This window comes from Dermacentor silvarum, chromosome 9 (genome assembly GCF_013339745.2).
Source record: "Dermacentor silvarum isolate Dsil-2018 chromosome 9, BIME_Dsil_1.4, whole genome shotgun sequence".
In the NCBI taxonomy this organism is placed as follows: Eukaryota; Metazoa; Arthropoda; class Arachnida; order Ixodida; family Ixodidae; genus Dermacentor; species Dermacentor silvarum.
Genome location: NC_051162.1, coordinates 76534770 through 76557961, shown reverse-complemented (window position 1 = coordinate 76557961; position 23192 = coordinate 76534770). Strand labels below are relative to the sequence as shown.

General features: G+C 42.9%; 1 protein-coding gene across 1 annotated transcript in view; it reads left to right on the top strand.

Annotated features, from left to right (window-relative positions):
- Nucleotides 1-23192, top strand: part of LOC119465324 (ryanodine receptor-like) — a 268769-nt gene that overhangs the window by 160073 nt on the left and 85504 nt on the right. Inside the window, 15 exon segments of the mRNA XM_037726127.2 lie at nucleotides 993-1266; nucleotides 4641-4833; nucleotides 5426-5555; nucleotides 5954-6193; nucleotides 7208-7377; nucleotides 10331-10571; nucleotides 11208-11368; nucleotides 12708-12928; nucleotides 14682-14772; nucleotides 16763-16903; nucleotides 17683-17843; nucleotides 20144-20222; nucleotides 20787-20876; nucleotides 21584-21697; nucleotides 22513-22587. Coding sequence (XP_037582055.1) covers nucleotides 993-1266; nucleotides 4641-4833; nucleotides 5426-5555; nucleotides 5954-6193; nucleotides 7208-7377; nucleotides 10331-10571; nucleotides 11208-11368; nucleotides 12708-12928; nucleotides 14682-14772; nucleotides 16763-16903; nucleotides 17683-17843; nucleotides 20144-20222; nucleotides 20787-20876; nucleotides 21584-21697; nucleotides 22513-22587 — 2381 coding nt within the window.

The window sequence follows — 23192 nt, the reverse complement described above, 5'->3', positions numbered from 1 at the left end:
CGTCTTGGTGCTGTTATCCATGGCCGTTTGGTTACCTTCGTAGGTACCAAAATTGAGAAAGTATGACAAGAGTGTATGACGAACGTAAATGATAGGGCATGACATGAATATCATGGCATGTGAGTCTTGTAGGTAATGAAATAGCCGCCTACGTCTTGGTGCTCTCACGGTCGTTTCGTTAACTTGGTAGGCACCAAAATTGCCATAGTATGACATGAGTGTATGCCTAACCTAAATGATAGGTCATGACATGTTATGACGAGTGTCATGTAGGTCATGAAACAGCCACCCACGTCCTGATGCTCTCATGATCATTTCGTTAACTTGGTATGTAACTAGAATGGGTTCGAACATGGGTGCTAACTGAATAAAACACTAAAGGATGATGGTGGAAGTCATAGTCATGAGCATGACTCATCAAAAATAACAATGACCCAGCGAATAAACATGAACAGTCAAAAACAACTGGAATGGATTCGGACGTGGTCACTAAGTGAAGGAAACACTAATGAATGATGGTGGAAGTCACATTCATGAGCACAACTCAGCAAAAATGACAATAACACAGCGAAAAGTGATTAAATCTCAAAAACCCCTGGAAAGGGTTCAGACGTGGGCGCTAAGTGAAGGAACCACTAAATGATTATGGCAGAAGTCATAGTCGTAAGCATGACTCAGCAAAAATGACAATGACTCAGTGAAAAAGATTAACACTCAAAAACCACTGAAACGGGTTTCGATATAGATGACAGCTCATGACATGAATGTGATTACATGCATGTCATGTAAGTCATGAAACAGTCACCTACGCGTCGGTCCTCCCATGGTCGTTTCGTTAACTCGGCAGGCTCCCCACACATTGCTTCACATGACATCGATTCCCACAAAGCGTGGGATCTGCCGACTTTTTCATACAGTACGCATAAACAGGCTCACTACGGTGAATGATGATGATGATGACGATGATGATGATGTGTACACTTTATGTGCAGAGATCTTCACACGCAAGGTAGTCCAGGTGGTGGTCAATTGGGCAAAGCAGTCAGAGATTGAGGACCGCGAGGTGGTGCGCCAGATGTTCCGGCTGCTGCTGCGCATATACAACTCAGTCGGGGAGCTGATGAACGCCCTGGAGAACACGTACGTCATCAGCCACCGCAGTCAGTCTGACATCATCAGCGTACTCAGCCACCTCGGACGGGTGCGTGCCTTACTGCCGGTCCAGATGTCACCCCTCGAAGAGGAAGTCATGCGCAAGAGCCTCTGGTATGTCGGACATTTTATTTTCGTATTCATATTTCTTCATTCCCTTCACGTCTTTTATTTCTGCCGAAAATATTATTATACATACATAAAACATTGTTGGGCACCATAGTGTCTGGTCCACGGAAGGAAGAGCACATTTTTCGTTCACAGCAGCGTAACATATGGCGCACACAATTTTTCAATAAAAAGTAAATAATACACAAGAATTTTATTAGTAACACCAATAGTTGTTCACATATTTATTAAAAACTACTTTATGCCAGTAAAAAGGAATTATCTTTGACATTATGCAGAATACAATTCTAAATTAGGACAGCATTAAATTTGGCTAATGTCTTACCACAAGCAATTTTGCAGGTAGGCAAGCTGAAGTCGTTAGTGTATGCTCACGTATTTTGTGTTGGTAGTGTAAATATGCTTAATTCAAATGGTACGTTCTTTAGCAAAATTTTGTCTGTGACTTGGGTAACCTTGCATTTGTGTATGCTTCCAAGTGGCAATAGTCGAAGAAATATAAAGAGAGGTGCGCCGTCATCTGCTAACTTAGAGAATGTTATAAACTATTGTGTATTTTTTATTTGGTTGAGCGGTTCCAATAGGCAGAATATGTGGCTCCCCAAGATTCTATACAATAAGCTAGGTGTGTGTGAACAAATGCGCAATAGCTTGAGCGCAATATAAATTTTGGAAAGTATTAACATGCTCTTAAGAAAATGTGGCACCGATATGAGGCTTTATTACATATATTGTTAATGTGAGTACCCCAATTCAAATTAGATTCACAAGGCACTCCTAGATACTTAAGAGATTGCTTCACCCGATGGCTTATTATCCAGACGTTACGAGAAATTGTCCTAATCTGTTATTTTTTAATGAAAGGTGGAGTATTATGTTTTGTTTTTATTATTGGTGAGCTTATTACTGTTAAACCATCTTTGAACAATAATTAACTTCTCATTTAAAGCAACCTCTCATTCTTTTAATGTGTTGCCTTCAAAAATTAAATAGCTTCAGAATATTTCAGGATATATAGGAAATCATTTACCATATATAGTAAATTGAAAAGAAGAGGTCTTAAATAGAGCTCTGTGATACTGCGGTTTGTATATTTTGTGCTGAGGAAGTGAGTTTTTTTATTACAACACACTGTGGTCTGTTAGCACGGTAACTTGTAATCTCGCATGATTTGCCTCTAAACCTGTGCCAGTGAAGTTTGCTCAGACGATTGTCATATGACAGACCATGTCAAATCCCAGTGACAGCAATGACGTCCCATGGCTATCCTATGGGCATCCTCTGCCCGGACATGAATATCCTAGGGATGTGTCGAGTCCGTCCTTCGGACGTCCCTTACATGATCGTTCTGCCGCAAAAACTGTGTCCTGCGGACATCCATTGCATGTATACGATGGACATTATGAGGACTTGCTGCTTGCATTTTACGGACATATAACGGAGCCTTTTTCACAGTGTTTGCCAAAATGTCAATTACACTCACAGCACATGCTGTGTTGCAGATGCCATAAGCAAAGCGCCCATTGATCAAGAACACATACATTTCTTGCGCACATTACATGCGCATGTACGTGTGCAGACGTGCAATATACTCCTCATTCTTCTAGGCCTTCTGCCAAGCGCAAGTGACTTATTGAACTAAGTGAAGTCTTTAAAGTAAATTGCGTCAGAAAAGTTGTAAAGTACGGCGTACACGTGAGCTTCAGACATGATAGCTTGGAATTGTAATTCAAACTTGCGACAAAATTTATTCGGTCACCTGGAGGTTCTAATAAAAAGCCTCGATTGGAGGACAAATATTCACGTGTATGCCGAAAAACGTTTATATAGGACAACCTTGGGACATCTGTGGTAGGATATTCGAAACAGGTCCATGTGCGATTTCCTTCGAACATCCTTAATAGGATATCCACAATGGACATCCAGAGGATGTCCTATTTGTATCCGAAATAGTGCATAGACATTGGGACAATATTGAGATGCCCTATGAACAAGTGTTATCACTGGGATGCTTCTTTAATGTAGAGGAATACAAGTACAATTTGATTGTTGTGGAGAGCTGTATTTATTCTCTTGGTTAGAGCCAATACTGTGGTCTAAGTTTTGGTTCTCAGCCCATGATCCACTTGCTGATGATGCATGCACATTTATGCAGCAAGAACTGTGCTTCGCTCGCTTGGTACATAAGTTCAAATAACTGCTTAAGTACTGTCAGTACTGCCATTTGCTCAGCTCTGATCTCAAGCACATGCAAAGCTATACATGTGATGGACAAGACTTGTCGGTGTGCAAAGTGTGTGGTGTGCTTTATGCTGTACATAATTGGACATCACTTTGATGAATAAGGTAATACGTAATTACCATATTACTCAAGTTATGCATACATAATTGTTGCACGTTTTTAATGTGTAATTGGCAGTCTATTCTTGCCTAGTAGTAATATTTAGAAGATCGATCATTTGCATCGCAATGTATATAGCTAACGAATCATGATTGAACATTCAATCGTTGAACGTAGTTGCGGGCAGCACAAGGTCAGATGCGGATTAGCTATTTGTACATGGAAAACATGATTTTAGGGCACTAAAAGGACACACGTAAGGGAGAAACACACATACACAGAGAGCGCCAACTACCACCTGATATATTGAAATTGAAGGTGGGGCATGGCGCAATTCCTGTGCACGTGCAACACCGGAGATATGACGTGACATTGAAGGATTATCTCTGCCGTTACTTGTGTGCTGCAAATGAGTGCATCTCAGTCGCATACACCATGGCTGAGGTATCATCTGCACACGCGGTACCTTTATTTTTGATGTAGTGAGCCTCGAAGAGTTCACGAGCGTTTTATTACCACTCCTACCCAGTATGGCAACACGCTCCTGTGCCCATGTTGCTTTGAGTACTAACAAAAGCTGTTGTGCTGCAGTGAGCGTAACGTAGCCGATAACAGCGACAATCAGTCTAACCCTGGTACAGCCAGAGAAGGCTAACACTATCGTAAATATAATAGAATGGAAAACTATGCATGTTTCAACACTATAGCCACTGGTTTTAAAAGACCTTCCGCAGGGCTCCATGTAAAAGAACTTCAATAGGCTTTAAACTATACTCTTTAGAAACATAATTGCACTGGCCCCATGAGTCAGTTGAATGCTGTCATCAGTACATTCTTCTACAGGATCTTTTACGTTACTTGAACTATTTTAAAAAAGAAGTAGCAGCACATTTTAGGCATATAATAACAATGGCACATTGTTATATGTCATCTTGAGTATAAAATTATTATAGAGAAAGTGCTTTGTTTTTGTTGCAAATCTTTATGGTTCTAAACCAGCCAACCTTTGTGTGTGCAGGGCCCTGGTGAACAACAGAATCTTCTTCCAACATCCAGACCTCATCCGTGTACTGCGTGTGAATGAAAATGTTATGGACGTCATGATCAACACTCTAGGAAAGCGGGCCCAAACACAGTCCTCAGGGCAGGCTCCTGCGGCTGCGTCTTCGCCTGCCTCACCATCTGCACCCGAAGCCACACCAGCCGACAAGGTAAGACGTGTTGTGTTAAGATGAAAATACGTGTTTTACTGTTTACAAAAATTTATGATAAAATAATATGAGGTCCTCCACCACGGAATCTCTCATGAGCCACCGTGAGGCTTCAGGGTGTCAAACACCACAACTAAGAAAAAGGTCATAATGAAGTTGCAGTGAAGATAAAGAAGCTAAACAGTGATTTAGTCTGTTCCAGATACAAGTGGCCCACATCTTAAAACAGTATTAGAACTTTATTTTTTCTCTTTCATGCAGGCCGTTTAAATTAACATCATCCAGTTATTCTTACGTTCTACCTAATAAACTAGGCTGCATCTTGAAAACGCAACCTGTCACTGCACCTTAATATGGTGTGGAATGGGTCAATTTGGAGTTGCTTTATGGTGGGCCACTTGTTCGACGAAGCTTGGAATATTGCTTTATTAAAGCTTTGACCTTCTCTATGTAGGTTCTTTATTTTTGACTTCATGATAGCCTTAAGAAAACTTATTGCGCAAATCCTTTCCCTAAAGGTACCCATGGCGGCACTGTTAGTGGGCATTGAGAAACTTGTGTTCCATAACTTCGATGTACTTGAATTTTCCAGGACACGTCTCACGAGATGGTCGTGTCTTGCTGCCGCTTCCTGTGCTACTTCTGCCGCACCAGTCGCCAGAACCAGAAGGCCATGTTCGACCATCTCGACTTCCTTCTTGAGAACAGCAACATTCTGCTCTGTAAGTTGAGCAAACGCATGTGTATATTGATGGTACACGACTTGCATTTTTCTTTCTTTTTCCTTGCATATCCACTCTATCCATGTGTTTTCAGTTTAAAAAAATTATACACAGAGTAGTTCCTTTTTCTATGTATATGTGTCGTGTTCCTGCGTAGATTTAATTAGGTTACTGATATTGCATCAGTGGGGTAAATGAGACGTTCTAGTTAAGTTATATTCTGTCCTTTTCACAACTTAATGTGCTAATAGTTGAATTTGTCTTAATTTGTCTTTCACCACAATGCTTGTTGTCTGTTCTCAGACCACTGAACACAGAAGAATATGCGGTGATGCACTACAAGCGAGGGCAATAGTAGACAAGTTGATGCTAATCATGGACACTTTACCTGGTTGTAGCACGCCCGTCGCTACGTGGTTCAACCCCGTTGGATGTGGCATACAGCTCCCTGATGGAGAACTCGGAGCTGGCTCTTGCCCTGAGGGAGCATAACTTGGAGAAGATAGCGGCCTACATGTCTCGATGTGGCCTCCAGTCTAATTTAGAGCTTGTGGACCGTGGATACCCTGACGTTGGATGGGACCCAGTAGAGGGAGAGCGCTACCTGGACTTCCTGCGCTTCTGTGTCTGGGTCAATGGTATGTGTGCATCTACAGAAATTAGGTGGCACTAGATCATAAACACATAGCATGTTGTTTTTACTAACAAATATGGCATGAATTTGGAGTATTTTGTTCTGTGTAGAAATTGAGAACAGTCCAATAAGACAGGAAGAAACGTCGATGACATACGTACTGCCGGCCCCTAGTAGCTTTCCTTCCAAAGTAAACATGTAACAGAACTTCTCACTGTTTGTAAATAAGCCGAGTAAAGACAGCCTTTTAGTTAATCAAGGAGTGGTTTACAGGAAAGCAATTTTCTGTTAAGGAAATCGAAGGAAATAAGTTTTACTGATTGCCTGCAGTGCACTTATAGTGATGTCTTGTTGTGATTCTTATGCTCGGCAGTGCTGAATTGAAACCGACTGATATGAAATATTTTATTGATGTTTTACTCCATATTGTAGCATGCTTCTCCACTCGACACTCCGCTTTGACTAAAGAACGTGCATAACAGGGCTTCTCCCCTTCTCAACTGCACTGGTCACAATGCTTCATTGCCACTCCAGGATGAATCGTGGGTGTAAAGTTTGTGACCATGCACTTGAGCATATGTACTCAAAAACGTAGTAGTGGAAACGTGCATCTGTTTCCAGATGCACGTTTCTTCTTCTCTTTATAGGAATCACGGAAAAGGGTTGAAAATCAATTCTGTCTTCAACTGCATGGTGGCATTGTGCTTGGTGGAATTGAAGAAGAGCATGGAATCGAGGCTCATTTGTGAATACAGTGGTTATAAAAATATTCTTTGTAATCGTGCACGAACATATTTCAAGCTGTTGCATGTATGCATCATGAACGCCTACAAGCCTTTGCTACTTCCAATGTAACCAGAAAAGGGCATTCTGTTGCACCCATTTTCTCACAGCTCATTTTTATATGCTTGTCTTGTCATTTGACACGACAAACTGTTTCATTGTAGGGGAAGGCAGCTCATTTGTGTTGCCTTGAATTAAATGTTGCGGCTAAATGTTCCAAATCTCATCACTACAGGTGAGACAGTGGAAGAGAATGCCAACTTGGTGATCCGCCTCCTCATTCGCCGGCCGGAGTGTCTGGGTCCAGCACTCCGGGGTGAAGGTCCAGGGCTGTTAGATGCCATCCGTGAGGCCGTCCGCATGTCTGAACGCATCGCTGCCGAACGTCAGCAGCAACAGCAACAGGTAAGTGTATGGGAAGAATCAATATTCTGCATTGCTGAACATTGCTTTCGAGTTAATTGGATGTTGTGACCAGCTTAGCCAGTTGTGTATCTTGTTCTGACATTGCAAGTCCGTGCCTGTGAGCCCCAGCTGAAAAAAAGACGAGCGAGAGAGTCACAAGTGCATTGTGGAGTACATCACTCTGAGTTGTTGAGAACTGAAGCAAGTAAGGCTGATATACCTGTTATTCCAAGAAGGCTAGAGCTACATGAGTGTCATATATGCTGGATATTGCTAAATTCAAGAGCTCATAGAGAAACTGCTTTGTACTTCTGAAGGCTTGGTTAGACTTTTTATTGTGACAATTTTGAAGCCTAATGCGGACATTCTTGTCAGTTGGTAAGTCCACCACACTCGGTGGTGTTTGCATGGGGTGTATTTAGCATAGGCGTTTATTTGGCCATTTTTCCTACCCATCATCATCATCATCATCAGCCTATATTTTATGTCCACTGCAGGACGAAGGCCTCTCCCTGCGATCTCCAGTTACCCCTGTCTTGCGCTAGCGTATTCGAACTTGCGCCTGCAAATTTCCTAACTTCATCATCCCATCTGGTTTTCTGCCGACCTTGACTGCGCTTCCCTTCTCTTGGTATCCACTCTGTAACCCTAACGGTCCACCGGTTATCCATCCTACGCAATACATGGCCTGCCCAGCTCCATTTCTTCCGCTTAATGTCAACTAGAATATCGGCTATCCCCGTTTGTTCTCTGATCCACACAGCTCTCTTCCTGTCTCTTAACGTTAGTCCTAAGATTTTTCGTTGCATCGCTCTTTGTGCAGTCCTTAACTTGTTATCGAGCTTCATTGTTAACCTCCAAGTTTCTGCCCCATATGTTAGCACCGGTAGAGTGCAATGATTGTACACTTTTATTTTCAACGACAGTGGTAAGGTCCCAGTCAGGATTTGGTAATGCCTGCCGTATGCACTCCAACCCAATTTTATTGTTCTATAAATTTCTTCCTCGTGATCAGGGTCCCCTGTGAGTAATTGACCTAGATAAACGTACTCCTTTACAGACTCTAGAGGCTGACTGGTGATCCTGAATTCTTGTCCCCTTGCCAGGCTATTGAACAGTATCTTTGTCTTCTGCATATCCATCTTCAACCCAATTCTTACACTTTCTCGATTAAGGTCCTCAATCATTTGTTGTAATTCGTCTCCATTGTTGCTGAATAGGACAATGTCATCCGCAAACCGAAGGTTGCTGAGATATTCGCCGTTGATCCTCACTCCTAGGCCTTCCCAGTCTAAGAGCTTGAATACTTCTTCTAAGCCTGCAGTGAATAGCATAGGAGAGGTTGTGTCTCCTTGCCTGACCCCTTTCTTGATAGGTAACTTTCTACTTTTCTAGGGGAGAACCAAGGTAGCTGTGGAGTCCTTCTAGATGTTTGCTAAGACATTCACGTATGCCTCCTGTACTCCTTGATTACGCAATGCCTCTATGACTGGTGGTATCTCTAGTGAATCAAATGCCTTTTCATAATCTATGAAAGCCATGTAGAGAGGTTGATTGTACTCCGCAGATTTCTCGGTTACCTGATTTATGGCATAGATATGATCCATCGTAGAATATCCCTTCCTGAAACCAGCCTGTTCTCTTGGTTGGCTGAAGTCAAGTGTGGCCCTGATTCTATTGGAATCCGGTGTCTACACTAGTTGGACACCGATGTGGATTCTACGCACATCGGTGTCCAACTAGTGTGCTCCTGTTTGAACAGTAGCTGTACAGCAGTGATGCCTCTGTGTAAGAGCTAGAATTTCGTGGGGTCTTATAAATCTGAGGAAAAATGTTCACATTGGCTTACCATTGCTGCGAAAGGCAGAGCTGATTGCTGTGCTGTTGTGACGGAACAGATGAGAGCATATAATAAACCATTGCGCAGTACTCACACATCATCGCGACTTCTCTGAGGAGTGCATTCAGTATGAATCTGGAAGCAATGACGTGGGAACAATATGTGAACCATTTGAATAGATGTTTACAGCTGAGAAATTGCGTAGCGACTAGAGGAGAGAGTGAAGCGGTATAGAGGTCATGTGTGTTCAGAGTGCCACATCAAAATAGAGTCGCTTGGTACAGCGCTTCACTCATAGTTGGTCATATGCCTGCTTTTTTAAGGACCTAACCACAACTGAATGAAGTGTAAGTTCAGGCAAATCCACTCTGGTTGTGACTTTATATTGAGAGGTTTTGTAACTTTATATTGAGTGGTATGGTAAGCAAGCAAACTGTTGTGCTGTTGCCAAACAAAAATTGGCACCCCTTCTTAAGCACAGTAGGACTTGAATGTGTCATTACTTGCTAGGTGTGTTCTCTAGTGCTTTCACCACACACTCTACTATGTATGTTTCAGTGACACAGCCCATAATCAACCATTTGTGGTTCATGGATAGAAACATCAGCATATTTTAATTTATTTGCTGCAAGCATTTAAAACCATTCTCGCGCTATCGTAATTAAAAGTTGCCATACCATCGTTGTGGCCCTTTGCTGGCTGTACTGGTGGCACTGCCTATTGCTTAGGGCTGTCGGTTACAAACTCCGGCGCTAATTCTCTGTTAAGGTACCTGTTGAAAAAAATTTGCATTTAGTATTACTCCAGTAAATACTATAATGCACTTTATGCAGTAGGGCTGCAGCAAGATGTAACACTGGCATCGTTGAGAGGATGCCAGCAGATCTCATCATAGTTTCATGTTTAGACTTTAGCCATGTTGTGACTGGCATGAGCATTCCCTTCCAATTTCGAGCCGGTTCTTAGCATGGCAGTTCCTAGCAGGCTATGTGGAAGATGCCCGTTTCTAGTTTCACCAATTTGGCCGGTGAGACTACCAAAACAGGGACATCTATAGCTGAGCGTATCTACAGCTCCATCTAGTTTTCATTGTTTTCCTCTTCAACTTGGCAGGGTGTGCAACAGGAGGAGCCTGGCGAGGACGACATCGACATGGGTGCGGCCATCCTGAACTTCTACTGCACCCTGGTGGACCTGCTTGGTCGGTGTGCGCCGGAGGCAGCCACCATCGCCCAGGGAAAGAATGAGAGCATCCGGGCACGCGCCATCCTGCGCTCCCTCGTGCCCCTGGATGACCTTCTAGGGGCACTCAGTCTACGTTTCACGCTTCAGATACCCCGCAAGGGTGACACCAGTGCGTCCATGCAAACATATAGTGCAGTACCCAATAAGGAGCTTTACAAATGACTCCGAGAACCGTAGCAATATTCGTTTGTTGCCTGAAAAGCTGTTTCTTATTAGAATTGCCCCTCTGAGTCAGGTCAAGTATGCGTTTCCATACCTTTTGGACTTGAAGAATATTAGTTTTTAGAAATAACAGAGATTCATCATTACCTTGTTACCCACCACAAGGGACTGGCCAAGAATGAGGTAGTAAGACAGGAGAATAAGATCGGAAAGAATCCAACCCATGCGCAGAGCAGTTTCTTTTCATGTGGGCATCAGTAGTGTACTAATTCTCAATGGAACAACAATGCTTGGCCGGATGTTCCAGTCCGACGTTGCCGAGGTCAACCAGAAGTCAGCTGCTGTGAGATGGCCAAATTTGACGACCGAAACTAGCCTCACATTGGTCAACATAGCATTCACTAAGCCATGGCAATATTGCGATCTCTGTAAATAAATCAAAACTTGCAATGAGGTGTCCTCTTACTCTCATTTTTTGAGTCATTATCCAATTGTTTCTGCTCTTGTAGGTGTAAAACAACTTGTTACGAATATATAAAAGGTCCTCTTTTACATCTAACAAAGCGCATTCAATTTTGTCCAGCCCCAAAGAGTGATCTGCCTGCTGGACTGCAGCCCAACCACAAGCAGTCCATCGTAATGTTCCTGGAACGAGTCTACGGACTGGAGACTCAGGAGACTTTCTTCCGCCTTCTTGAGGATGGCTTCTTGCCTGATCTCAGAGCAGCCACCATGCTTGATCGGGTGAGGACCAGCAAATTCTCACTTTGAAGAGAGAAGAACACTTTCTTCAAAAGGGAGTTGTAAGAGCCGTTGACAAGCGGGCGTGCATCATGTTAACTATAGTGATGGTGCTTGTTGTTAAATGTTGCGAATGCCTGCACCACATACTGAACACTGGCACAGAAAACGCAAATATAACCACTCTTGTATACTGCTTGTGTCTTTTGTGCTGTTCAAGTAATATCCCATTTATATTATGGCTGTGACATGTACACGATGTAGTGGGATCTCAAATGTTCTTAGTGACAGAGAAAATAACATCAGCATAGTGCAAACATAAGAAGGGCATCGAACGCTATTTTTATACAAGAATGCCAGCTAGCAGACATGCATGGCCTCCCATATTTCCTGAATGAACCACGCAGAGAAATTAAAGATGTTCGACTCACCACGCAAGTATGTCTAGTGAATGGTTCCCTATACGAACAATAACACCCAAATATTTCACGAGTGCTGCCTCACAAACAAACAGGTACGAGCGATTGTATTTGGTCATGCCGGTGCCGCGTTCGGAAGCCAATGAGAAGCGTTCCGCAGGGTACTATTGCGACGCTCTCTAATGGAGGCTAAGTTGGTCAGCCCGCGCCGACGTCTCAGTCAATAAGGAGGAAGCGAGTTACCCTCACACCATCTTTATCCACACTGTGGAGTGGCACTTGCATTGGTACACTTGCGCCATCTCTCGCTGCAGCTGCCTGAATGCGACACCTACTCACACCATTGCGTGCGCGTCATGCGAGAAAGCAGAATATCAAATGTGAGAGTTGTACGGAGAAGACGGGTTTAAGGAAACGCAAGGCTGTCGAGCATCCCCATATGGCTCCTATAGCCATTGGTACCATTCTGCCATTCTGCCATTGGTACCGTACGATGTGACACTTTATTGTTTAAAAGTTACCTGTAGAGAACAGGAAAAATACGGCAGAAACAATCTCAGGATGTTCTTTGAGATTAATGCAATAATCATTATAGCCATGTAGCGACACTGTACTGCCACCAATGAAACCCGCCATGTATGACACAGTTATTGCAGCCGTACTCCGCTCCTGCTCTTTTCTATGGACGCACTGAACCATCTAGCAGCACCACCGAGAAGTCTGTGCGTGACACGTGTCTTAATATACATAGAGATAAGGTTGTCTGAATATATATTACGCAGGTTCATATCTGCCCAGCACCGGATACATTAAAGACTTTTTGTTATTAAAGAGCGCTACGGACCCAGTATCAAGGCGGAGTCAGTTCTCATTCCTCGCGTGTGTTGTCTCACTCTCACACATCTCTCCTCTTGCGACTGCAGACGGACAACACGGAGAGTGACATGGCGCTAGCCCTGAACCGCTACATTGGCAACTCGGTCCTGCCCATGCTCATCCAGTACCACCACTACTTCACCGATGCCGAGAACTACGCCAGCTTGCTGGATGCAACATTGCACACTGTCTACCGACTCTCCAAGGTCAAGATTCTCACCAAGGGGCAGCGTGAGAAGGTCTCCGACTTCCTCGTCGCCCTCACTAGGTAAGTTAGGCCCCGGAAAATTAGACTCATTTGGCTGTTGTGCATGATAGGAAATAACTGTTGTCGATGGGTATTTCTGGCTGTAACTTTTTTTGCGGTTTTGAGGTCATTGATGTCAAGGATTATTCATCGCAATTACATTCGTACATTTGGCTGGTTCCTACCGTGCTCCAACTGGCATAGCTAGAAAGTGGAGCTCGCTTTAAATTAGAGCCAAAGAAAGCGTGACCAAGCCCACCGTGCAGCCGCTCGCCAGAGCAATCGGAGGTTGGAAGCAGAAACACCTCAGCGCTCCTTCTGTTGTAAACAAACATCGTGGATGATGGTACATCCATCATGACATGATAGCACCAGCCACAGAAGATGCCACGCCAACAGTGGTAGCTGCAGGAGCCACGGGACCACAGTTCATCAAGATTTCGGTCACATTCCTAGGTCAAAGAGGACAGCACCTCTGAGCACTCTAAGCTGAAGGGCAGCACTCTGAAAGAACCATCCAAATGTGTAACGGGCGCTCGATTTCAACCTGCTGCTCAGGAGTGCTCGAAAACAACTAGCCAAGTGCACCGTTAGTCAAAGGCCAACACTGAAGTAGGGAGTCTTTTTGATTGCATGAACATTTGGAATGACATGCAAGTGAAAGTGAGCTAGTTAATGCGATAAGCTAAAATGTATTGACAGTTTCTCTTTTTCAAAATACTATGCGTGTTTTTTAACTTTACCGAGTTCTTAAAATTCGCTTGTGGCAGATAGCACAATTCTAAATCCTGAGCTCGAATACACGAAGAGGCGAACATTATTTGCACTGGAAATAAACTGCACAAGCGACCAATGAACACGAAACCACTAAGTTCTTACCGAAGTAATTTGCAGCAAGCCGAACCTCATTATGAATTGGCATCATAGACGAAAATAACTTTGTTATAACCGATGTTAGTTATAAACATGTCTGTTGCACTGTAGTAGTGGTAAGATAATTCTTTTATTTGCATTGTTATATCTGTCTTCGTTATGTCGAGGTTCGACTGTGCTTTGGCAAGTTTACTCATTGTGGCTGATTAGTTCGCTAAGCGAATCCACTTGGAACAAAATCTCAGCACGACACCAGCTTCAAGACATTCATTCCCAAAGTGTTTAACGAATGCATTGGCATTCCCGTTATTTTTGTGCTTCAGTGCATAAAACCACGTTTTGTTGAAGAAGTATAACTGGAACAGCAGTGCACATTTACCGCAAGTTTGTTGGTGCACATCTTGACACTACGCCTCTACAACTTGATGCCCCTAACATTGTCTGCCATACTTGCAAGGCAGATGTGCCTCACTGTGACACTCATTCACTGATTGTTCTTCTAATGAATGTTTACTAAACAACCAATTTGGTGGAGTAAAGGCTTATAGGGGACTGTAAATCATTTCTTTCTCTTTAGGCGTGTAATATGAGGCTTCTGCTGAGCCATAAGTTAGGCTTGGTAATGAAGGCAAAAATGAATAAACTATAGCTTAGTCTTATAGGACAAGCAAAATAACGTCACCAAGCACTTCAGTGACTAAGGCAAGTCTGCTTCGTTGCTCTCCGGTGACGGAAACGAAGATTGGCGATTCGATATTCGATACACTGAGCATGTTGAACCATCTGTAGCGGTACGCCTTAACTATATATGAGCGCGGCAGACAGCGCAGGCAAGAATAAAAGAGCCAAGACTATTGTATAACTCACTATTTAAACTAATGGTGCACTTCTATGTGTACAGGGAAATGCAGCCGAGCATGCTTCTCCGCCTTCTGCGGAAACTCACCGTGGACGTCTCAGTCATCACGGAGTACACTGCCGTTGCCCTCAGGGTGAGTATACATGGAGATCGATGCAATGTATTCATGATGTTCCCAGAAGATTGGCTCCCCCAAATTCTCCTAACAACGCATTGCCATGGACTGTGAGACGTATGAACTGTGGAGGATTGTAATTTATGCTGCTTTAAGAAACTTTGCATAATGTTTATATATATTGTATTATAGTAGGTTGTTTGTAGGTATCCAAGACTAGAGGAAGTACTCTTATCGTCTTTCTATAGCTCTTCCCGAGACCCGAACACAACGATGAGATATAATCGCCCGACAAGATGTTTTTTGTGTGTCTGGTGTGATGTTACGAACTTGAAAAACAATTTAAAAATTTGAAATATACAATTAGATGCCAAAGATGCGTCATTTACATGAATCAAAAACATCTCCGTAACGTCCTAATGTTTGCTATAGTAATAAGTGCATCTCACTGCTTATACTCAGAGATGAGGATGGGGCGGCGTGTAGTACATTAGCATGTTGCTGCCGCGTCTGATATTTTCACGCAATCTCAGTGATTTTGAAACAACCTCAAGGTTGCTTTCAGTTGTCTGCGGCGTCAAAGACATCTAGATCAATTGACTGTCAAAGTGGCAAGCCACTTGACATTCACACAAGGACCACACCCAGAATGAATATTTTGTGTAATCACTCCCGAGTGAAGTTAAAAAAAAAGGTTGAAGGCAATGTTCAATGTTTTTTACGAGGGATCGAAGGAGGATATGCAGTTAGGTTTATCATAGAGGCTCAACGTACCTTGTGAAAATGGACATGTGAATCACACACAAGCACCAAAAACAACGGACTCCTTTTTGCTCTACTGTTTTTAATTTGGTCAGTGTTAGTTGCGTTACTTAGTGCCGAATCAATGCTTAGTGGCTAAAAAGACGCCAATAAATTTGCTGTCTCGTAATTTGAGCATGCACAAGCTGCTTTTAATTAAGTTGTAAGATAGCGTTTTAAAAGTGTAGTTTAGTTGTTTTCTTTCAGTTTCTGAAATGAGCTTTTCGTAGCTATTTTTACATGCGTCGTTCATGGCATTTTGAAAGATGTAGGTAATTTTTTTTCTTTTACTTCTGGAATTAGCTATTATTAGCGATCGCAGATTGATGCTGCCAGTAGCGCACCCAGGATTTCTGCCAGGGGGGGGGGGGGTTGACAATTTGCCAATACCCTCTAAACAGCACTAATTTCGGTTTCTTCACGGGAAATTGTCAAAAAAATGCGCATTTTGCCAGTGTGCAGACGATTGTGCCGCTTACATCTTAGTTCCAGTACTCAAATGCGTAAGGAAAGAAAAGGGGTTAAACAAAAGTGGGGGTTAAGTCGGCCTCAGGGGGGGGGGTTACAACCCCCGAATCCCCCCCCCCCCCGTCGGTGCGCCACTGGATGCTGCATTTTTAGGCAAAGTGCTCTTGTACATGGATTGTACAAGAGCTCGTTTTCCTGGTTTACATACATTCTTTGTCTTTTTAATGTCTTGTACTTCGAATTTTCACTGATCTGTTCTGAAGCAATCTAGCTTCATAATAGTCACGTAGCCCCTACAACTTTATTGCTACCATCTGCTTGAATGTTAAGCGACGGCACATATTGCACAAACAATTCTCGCAACATGCTGGTAGTATCTTCAATGGCTGTAAGTAGAAGTGATTCATTAAAGCCATTAGATGAAACACATAGCCATGTATTGTATGTGTAAAAGAGTGGGGATATGTGTAGGGTGAAATCATCAGAAGTTTTCGTATGCAGATATTCAGTGAAGATTTAAGCTTTTCGTTTGTAAACACATATTCTTACAAGCAAGGCGCATGTTCTCCATGTTCTTGCAGAGGTCTGTAGCGCGAAACAGCTGAGATGGACAACGAAGATATGAGCACTGCTGTTTCACTCTCCGCTACTTTTGCTATATGCCTTTGTTACAACAATGGATTTCCATATAGTTCTGTACGCTGCATTCCTAACGTCCTTGTGTATTTTAAATCTTCAGCTGCTGACTCTACACTATGAGCGATGCAAGAGCTACTACAGTGCCAGCGGCGGCCAGGGAGCTTACGGGACAGCGTCAGGCGAAGAGCGCCGACTCACCATGCTACTCTTCACCAACATATTTGATTCTCTCTCCAAGATGGTGAGTTGCTGGAGCCCTTTATCTCTCTTAACTAGTGTCTAAGAGAGACTTTTATTTAGCTGTTAATCATCACTCAAAGGATGCGCCACTTAAAATTTAAGAGACAAGCCATCTGCTTTCGGCTATCTTGAGAGAAGTGAACTTGTTTTTTTTTTGGAGGAATAGCAATGCTCTCCAACAAACTTTTGGCAGGGGAGCCCTTGACGGGCAAAAAGTATATGTAGTTTGCTGTCTCTCGAATATGGCCACAAGGACAGTGCTGATTTTGCGTGGTGATGCCTAGGTGTCGCCTATTAAATGTGAGCATTTGCCACATTAGTGCTCTTAGGCGTGGATGCAAGGGAGGCTTACAAGTGTGGAGGGTCAATTTGAAAAGTCATTAGGACACTTGTGGAAAGCTGAGAAAGACGCTTTCGACTTAAACAGAAATGAGTCGGAGTCTAAGGCATGTAAATTATATGTATCTGTACATTTCTGGATTCGCCCATTGTTGACTCCACTAGGCCTGGATAGGAGGCGGTGGATTTGTACATTGTGTCTTTTTTGCCGCTTACTTCGTGAATGGTTTATTGCCTTATATAAAACACTTATGAAAAACGCTTGATATGCATTTAGAACTATTCATGTGTGAATAGTAGTAGTAGTAATTGGGTGCTTATTTGTAGAAATACATAGATAAATATCAGAAAAGGAAGGCAATGAGATTAGTACTGACTGCAACGTGATCATAGTGAGCAAGGAATGAATCATGGATGCCCCCTCTGTCACCATTCCCGCAGGAGTATGACCCAGAGCTGTTCAGCAAGGCACTGCCGTGCCTGACGGCCATAGCTTGTTCACTGCCGCCCGACTACTCACTGACCGAGGGCCACGAGGAGGACTGGTCCAAGCAGAACACAGCATCTGGTCCCTATGTGCCTGAACCAGTGAACACTGCAGGGTGTGTATAGTACATGTGGTTGATTACGATGTAGTGTCACAGGACTCTTCTGTCACAGGTGCACTTCTGTCACAGGCACACTTCTTTCAAAGGTGCACTTCTGTCATAGGTGACTACTCCGTCAGAGTCGCACTTTTGAAGACCACATAAATCAATGACCATTAGATTTCTTTTTCATATTTTTTCAAATGATTCGTGCCACACAAACATTATAGCTTTAAAAAAACATACCGACATCGAAGAATTATCACTATATTGCAAACTTTCGTTTTTAACGCTCTTTCATGAGCTTTATCGTGATGCATTGCTTCTTGATAACTTCGTTCAATCAGCATCTGACTTTCAGCACCATCCAAACAAAATAGCACATCCAATATGTGGCACATCCTTTTATACAAGATTATTTATACCACGCACAGTAAAATACTAGAATGGCCTTGCATCAAGCATCGTAATCAAATCAGACTTATCTCAATTTCACAATTTCTATGCATTTATTGCACATAACATTTCTTTTGACAGGGCTCTTGTAAACCCTCTTTTGTATTGCTTGCAATTTTTGTTTTATACTCATTCTCGGTTAATGTTCCTGATGCGCTATTACTTTTTTGTTACTTTGCTGTTACTTTGGCATTACAATTTCATTTCTTGTTTTTTGTTTCTACATAAGCTGGATTGTTCCATACAAGTGTTATGTGGCTCCCCCTTTTGCGATACCATAATGTTGACGGCCCTTAGTGGTAGCAAATTGAATAAAATATAGAATACAAATCCGCAAACCTTATTGTCTTCCTTACGCAGTCTCATGGACGCGGGCCAGTGCTGCCTGTGAGTTTCAGTGGCCTTCATTTTCACAGGGGCACAAGTTTTCCAAGCCATTCAGCTCTAAGCTTGATATAGACAGGACTGTACACTAACTCTCGTATAACCACACTAGAACTTTAAAGTTGTTGCAACTCAAATTCAATGCGTGCAAATATATTAATGTTGCAAGTCAGCTCAAACTTGAGTCATGCTGATGTACATTGGAGTATGATGGGGTACACTGCATTGAAGGTGAACATTGGATTCATTCTAAAAGTCTGCATTTATTAGTTTGTTGTTCACTAGAAACACAGACATTGCAAGAGTGCGACTGGAGTTGTTTAAATAAACACAACTTAGAAACGAAAATGTTGACATGAATGAAGTCATTCAGGGAGCATAAGGAGGAGGATATATCGCTGTTTAGTCATCAAAAATTATTTATTATCTCTGTGTTAGTGAACCAATGCCTCTGCACAGCAGTGCCTCCTAAAGCTCTGTCCTTCAGACAAATTCTGGCAATATATAATTGTGGATAAGCTGAATAAACAGGCGTTTTAATCAGCCCTGCAGAGTTTTTCTTCCTGTAGGCTTTGAGCACCATTTTTATCCTTGATGCATTTGGCCAGAAGTGTATATATTTGAAAGTTTTGAATATCATATTCTTGAATCAGGTAGTATGAGGTAATAATAAAGACACACTCCTACTAATTAGAGTTATTACATCGTAAGCTGTTATGGGCTCATTCCAATAGCCGTTTCGGGTCGCGATGATGCCGCCGCCGGCGGCTCCCGCCGCGTAACCGCTATTGCCGGAAACGCGAAAGAAGTACCCGATTCCCGCCGGGATCGAACACGCACCCGCTGCGTGGAAGCCGGATACTCTACCACTGAGCCACGCAAGCGCTTGCTATCGGGCCGCGGAAATACCCTTAATACAAGCACGCAGCGGGAGACGACTCGAGCCTCCGCCAGTATGGTGGCGCCATCTAGGTAAGATGCCTGCAAACGCAGCGTCCCCCGGCGCAGACGATGATATTGGATTCAGACGAGGCACGCAATCAACGTGCTCCCGAGCTGCCGAGCCTCTGCCAGTGTGGTGGCGCCATCTAGTAGGGGTGCCTGCAAACGCGGCGCGCCCGACATGTAAGTTGCAGTTGTAAGACTTGATCCGGCTCAGCAGACTGCTGTGAAGAGAGCATTAAAAGCCTCAGCTCGCCATCGACGCCGGGTGGACAGTTCAGATCGTTCTCGTCAAAACGAGGCGGACAGACTGCCGCGAAGACCCTGTATTGCGTTGCGCCCAAATTGAAGCTGCTCTTGAGCCGCTCCACCAGCTTACGCTGTGACTGTGCTGCATGTGCCGCTCAGGCCTGTGACTTTTTGCTCACAGGTATTATAGACTCTGGGTCAGGAACAATAATACGGACAGCGCTTGCATACTAAATTCTTCATCAGATTTTTTCAACGTTTTCTTCTTCCTGCTTTATCTCCAGAGTGCAGCTGAGCCAGGATTTGAACAGCATTGTGCAGCGCTTCTCAGAACACTTCCATGATGCCTGGGCAATGCGAAAGGTGATTTATGTATTCTTTTGGTACTTGACCTAGCAAGAACCAGTTTCAATTCCTAGATATCTAATCAATCACAGGACGAGATTTCAATGTAATCGTTTTAATTTTGGATATTTTATTCGGCCTTTCTCAAATCCTTTATATTTACTGGATCAGGTTGGCAGGAAGGCTTGTATGAATGCTGTCTTTCTACTTTAAGTCGACGCCCATCTTGCAACACTCCTGCAATATATATTCTTTTTTAATCTTATGTTCATGTTACTAAGCTACCATAGGGCATCAGTATTTAGTACCTATCGCATGTTTGAGACAGGGTCTTCCAGTCCTTTTGGTTTCTAACTGAAAATTGCTTTGTACGGTGGCATCGTAGAACACTTTTACTTTTTGGTTTCTTACTCCGATGTACTGATACTTCAATGAATTCGCGGCTGATTGTCTGCATACTTGAACATTGACATTCACTTATGTGCCTTCCGAGCTGAGAGTACTAGAACTATGTGTTCCCAATGAAAAAGGAGAGGCAGTACTTGTCACTATTTGTCGTTAACATAATCATTTTGTTCCCAGCTGGAGCGAGGTTGGCAGTACGGAGAACGCTGGAATGATGAAGCCAAGACCCATCCAAGGTTGAAGCCATACAATCTGCTGACTGACTATGTAAGAAACATTCACTCATTTTTGCTTTTCCTGTTCTTAAAAAGATTTGTTGATGTGTGGTCTGGGAAATTTATAGCTAACTTAGCTCTGTGTTAAACTATTCATGCTCCCATAGGGACTAAACTTATAGCTGAGAGATTAAGAACTTGTCATTACGATCAGATCAACCCGTATAATGCAAGCTAAGAACCCAAGAATATAACGTTAGTCTTACTTTGAATTTATTTATTTATTACCGCCACAATCCTTTTTGGCATACAAGGCAGAAGCGATTACAAAATTCAATATCAATGTGCACATTATAAATACGTTAAAGCAAACCAAGGTACAGAAAGTAAAGAAGCGCCATAGGAGCAGTACTATGTCCACATGTCAAACATTGGTGTTAAAACCAGAGAAAGAATAGTACAAATACTATAGACTGCAATATGCTACAATTTTAAAGCAGCCTCAATATGAGCAAGTGTTCTAAACTAAAATTGCTTACATGCAAAAGTGAAGGGAGCACTACAAATCATGCGAACCTGCCACGAAACTAAAAAAAATGCAACGTTAAGAGATAAGCAAAAAAAGTGAAACAAGATATCTGAAATAGTTACGAATATGTTCTTATGTGTTTTTTTCATTTATAATTTATTGCACCACTTCATTGTTGCTTAGGCATGTGTGTTTGTCTCACGTCATCTTTGTTTCTATGGCCTACACAGGAAAAGGAACGCTACCGCGACCCCATTCGAGAGCTCCTCAAGGCTCTCCTGGCATTTGGTTGGAAGCTGGAGCTAAGCGACTCATCACAGCGCTCAAACGCACCCATTGCAGCTGTAAGCGTGATTTCCTCTGAAGTTGGTTTTTGTTTAGCTGCTCAGCAGTTTTATTTTGTGGTTACTTGGTGCATAACTTCGCCATTTTGTGGTTACTCGGTGCATAACTTCGCCAATAACCGTAGCTTGCAATAGTAATTTATGCAGTAAAGTACAGTGATGGATGCTAAGTCAAATAATCAACTTTGAAAACAAGCTGCATTTGCTAGTTACGGTTGCTCAAAGTTAAGGATCGAAGCACTCACTTAAGGAACAGAATGGTGGCTCTCTCGATGAGATTCTATACAGTATAACTAATAACAATTGAGTTCTGGTTATTTGAGACACTTATCCAAAACTTGGTGCTCACTAGTGTCATGAATTCAGCAAGGCTAAGCTTGCGAAACTTATGTTCATGGATTCAGTCGCATTGCACTGTGCCAGTTCATGTAAAATAGGTATGCGAAGCTTTTTTACAGCAGTCAGTAAGCATTATTGATGATTACATCCAATAAAAATCTTTTCAGATGCCATTGTAATCGTTAGCACGTCTACATAACAGAATTACCGCTTTAGACTTAACACCATGAAGCTCTAGGACAAGTGTTAAGATCTTTGTATGCCAATAGTTCTATAGCACACTCCAATCTTGTTCGTAGATCGTAGTTTGAAAGGTCTTCTGAGATGGAACTCAGCGTTGGTTCAGTATTTGTGATAAGCGCACAGCATCAATTCCTCTAAAAGGTAGAGATTTGTTGATCGTATGCTAATGGTCATCGTGCTGTACGCATTTCTTCATTTTCACAGATTTTTATGTCTTTCATTTGCTCATGCAGCAAGCCCAGACACCCATGGCCTACATGCCAACACCTGTGGATATGTCAACGTTGACCCTCAACAAAGATATGATGGTAAGCAGACGGAGCACTTATTCACAGTACTCGTTTTTGCTTTCTTGTTTTTAATGCGATAGCAATTATAGGGACACTCTAGTCGAATTTCCGCCGCCGTCGTCGTCGTCGTCGTGATGTTCCGTTTAAAGTCCGAGTGTGATAAGATGATGAAAAAACCTTAATGAAAATGAAAAATGAATCCTGTTGTGCCCTGTGGTGCCGCATGCTGTAGGTGCGAGAGACAGCGTGAGAGGGTGAGCTCAGGAGGATGGTGGTTCAATATGCGCCATCTTTCTGCTCGCCCAGTGTTGGGCGTGAAAGTGGGGGGGAGTTGAAGGAGGTAAGTTGGCGCACTAGACTGGCCATTGTTGCACGTGGCATGGCTGAGCGTGGCCAGGCCCGCCCTGTCTTCGAAGTAATCGGCGGCAGTTACTTCGTGTTTTCTTAGGCATGTGTAAAAGAGGAATCCTTCTGCGGTACACGCCTCATACCTAACTTGTTTCGTTGTTGGCAATAGGTTGCCTGGATATATTTATTCAATGCTAAAGCATTACCGTCAAAAGTAATCGTGAGATGGGTTCTGCCTATGTGTTTTACAAAACTACCATAATCGCTCATTTTTT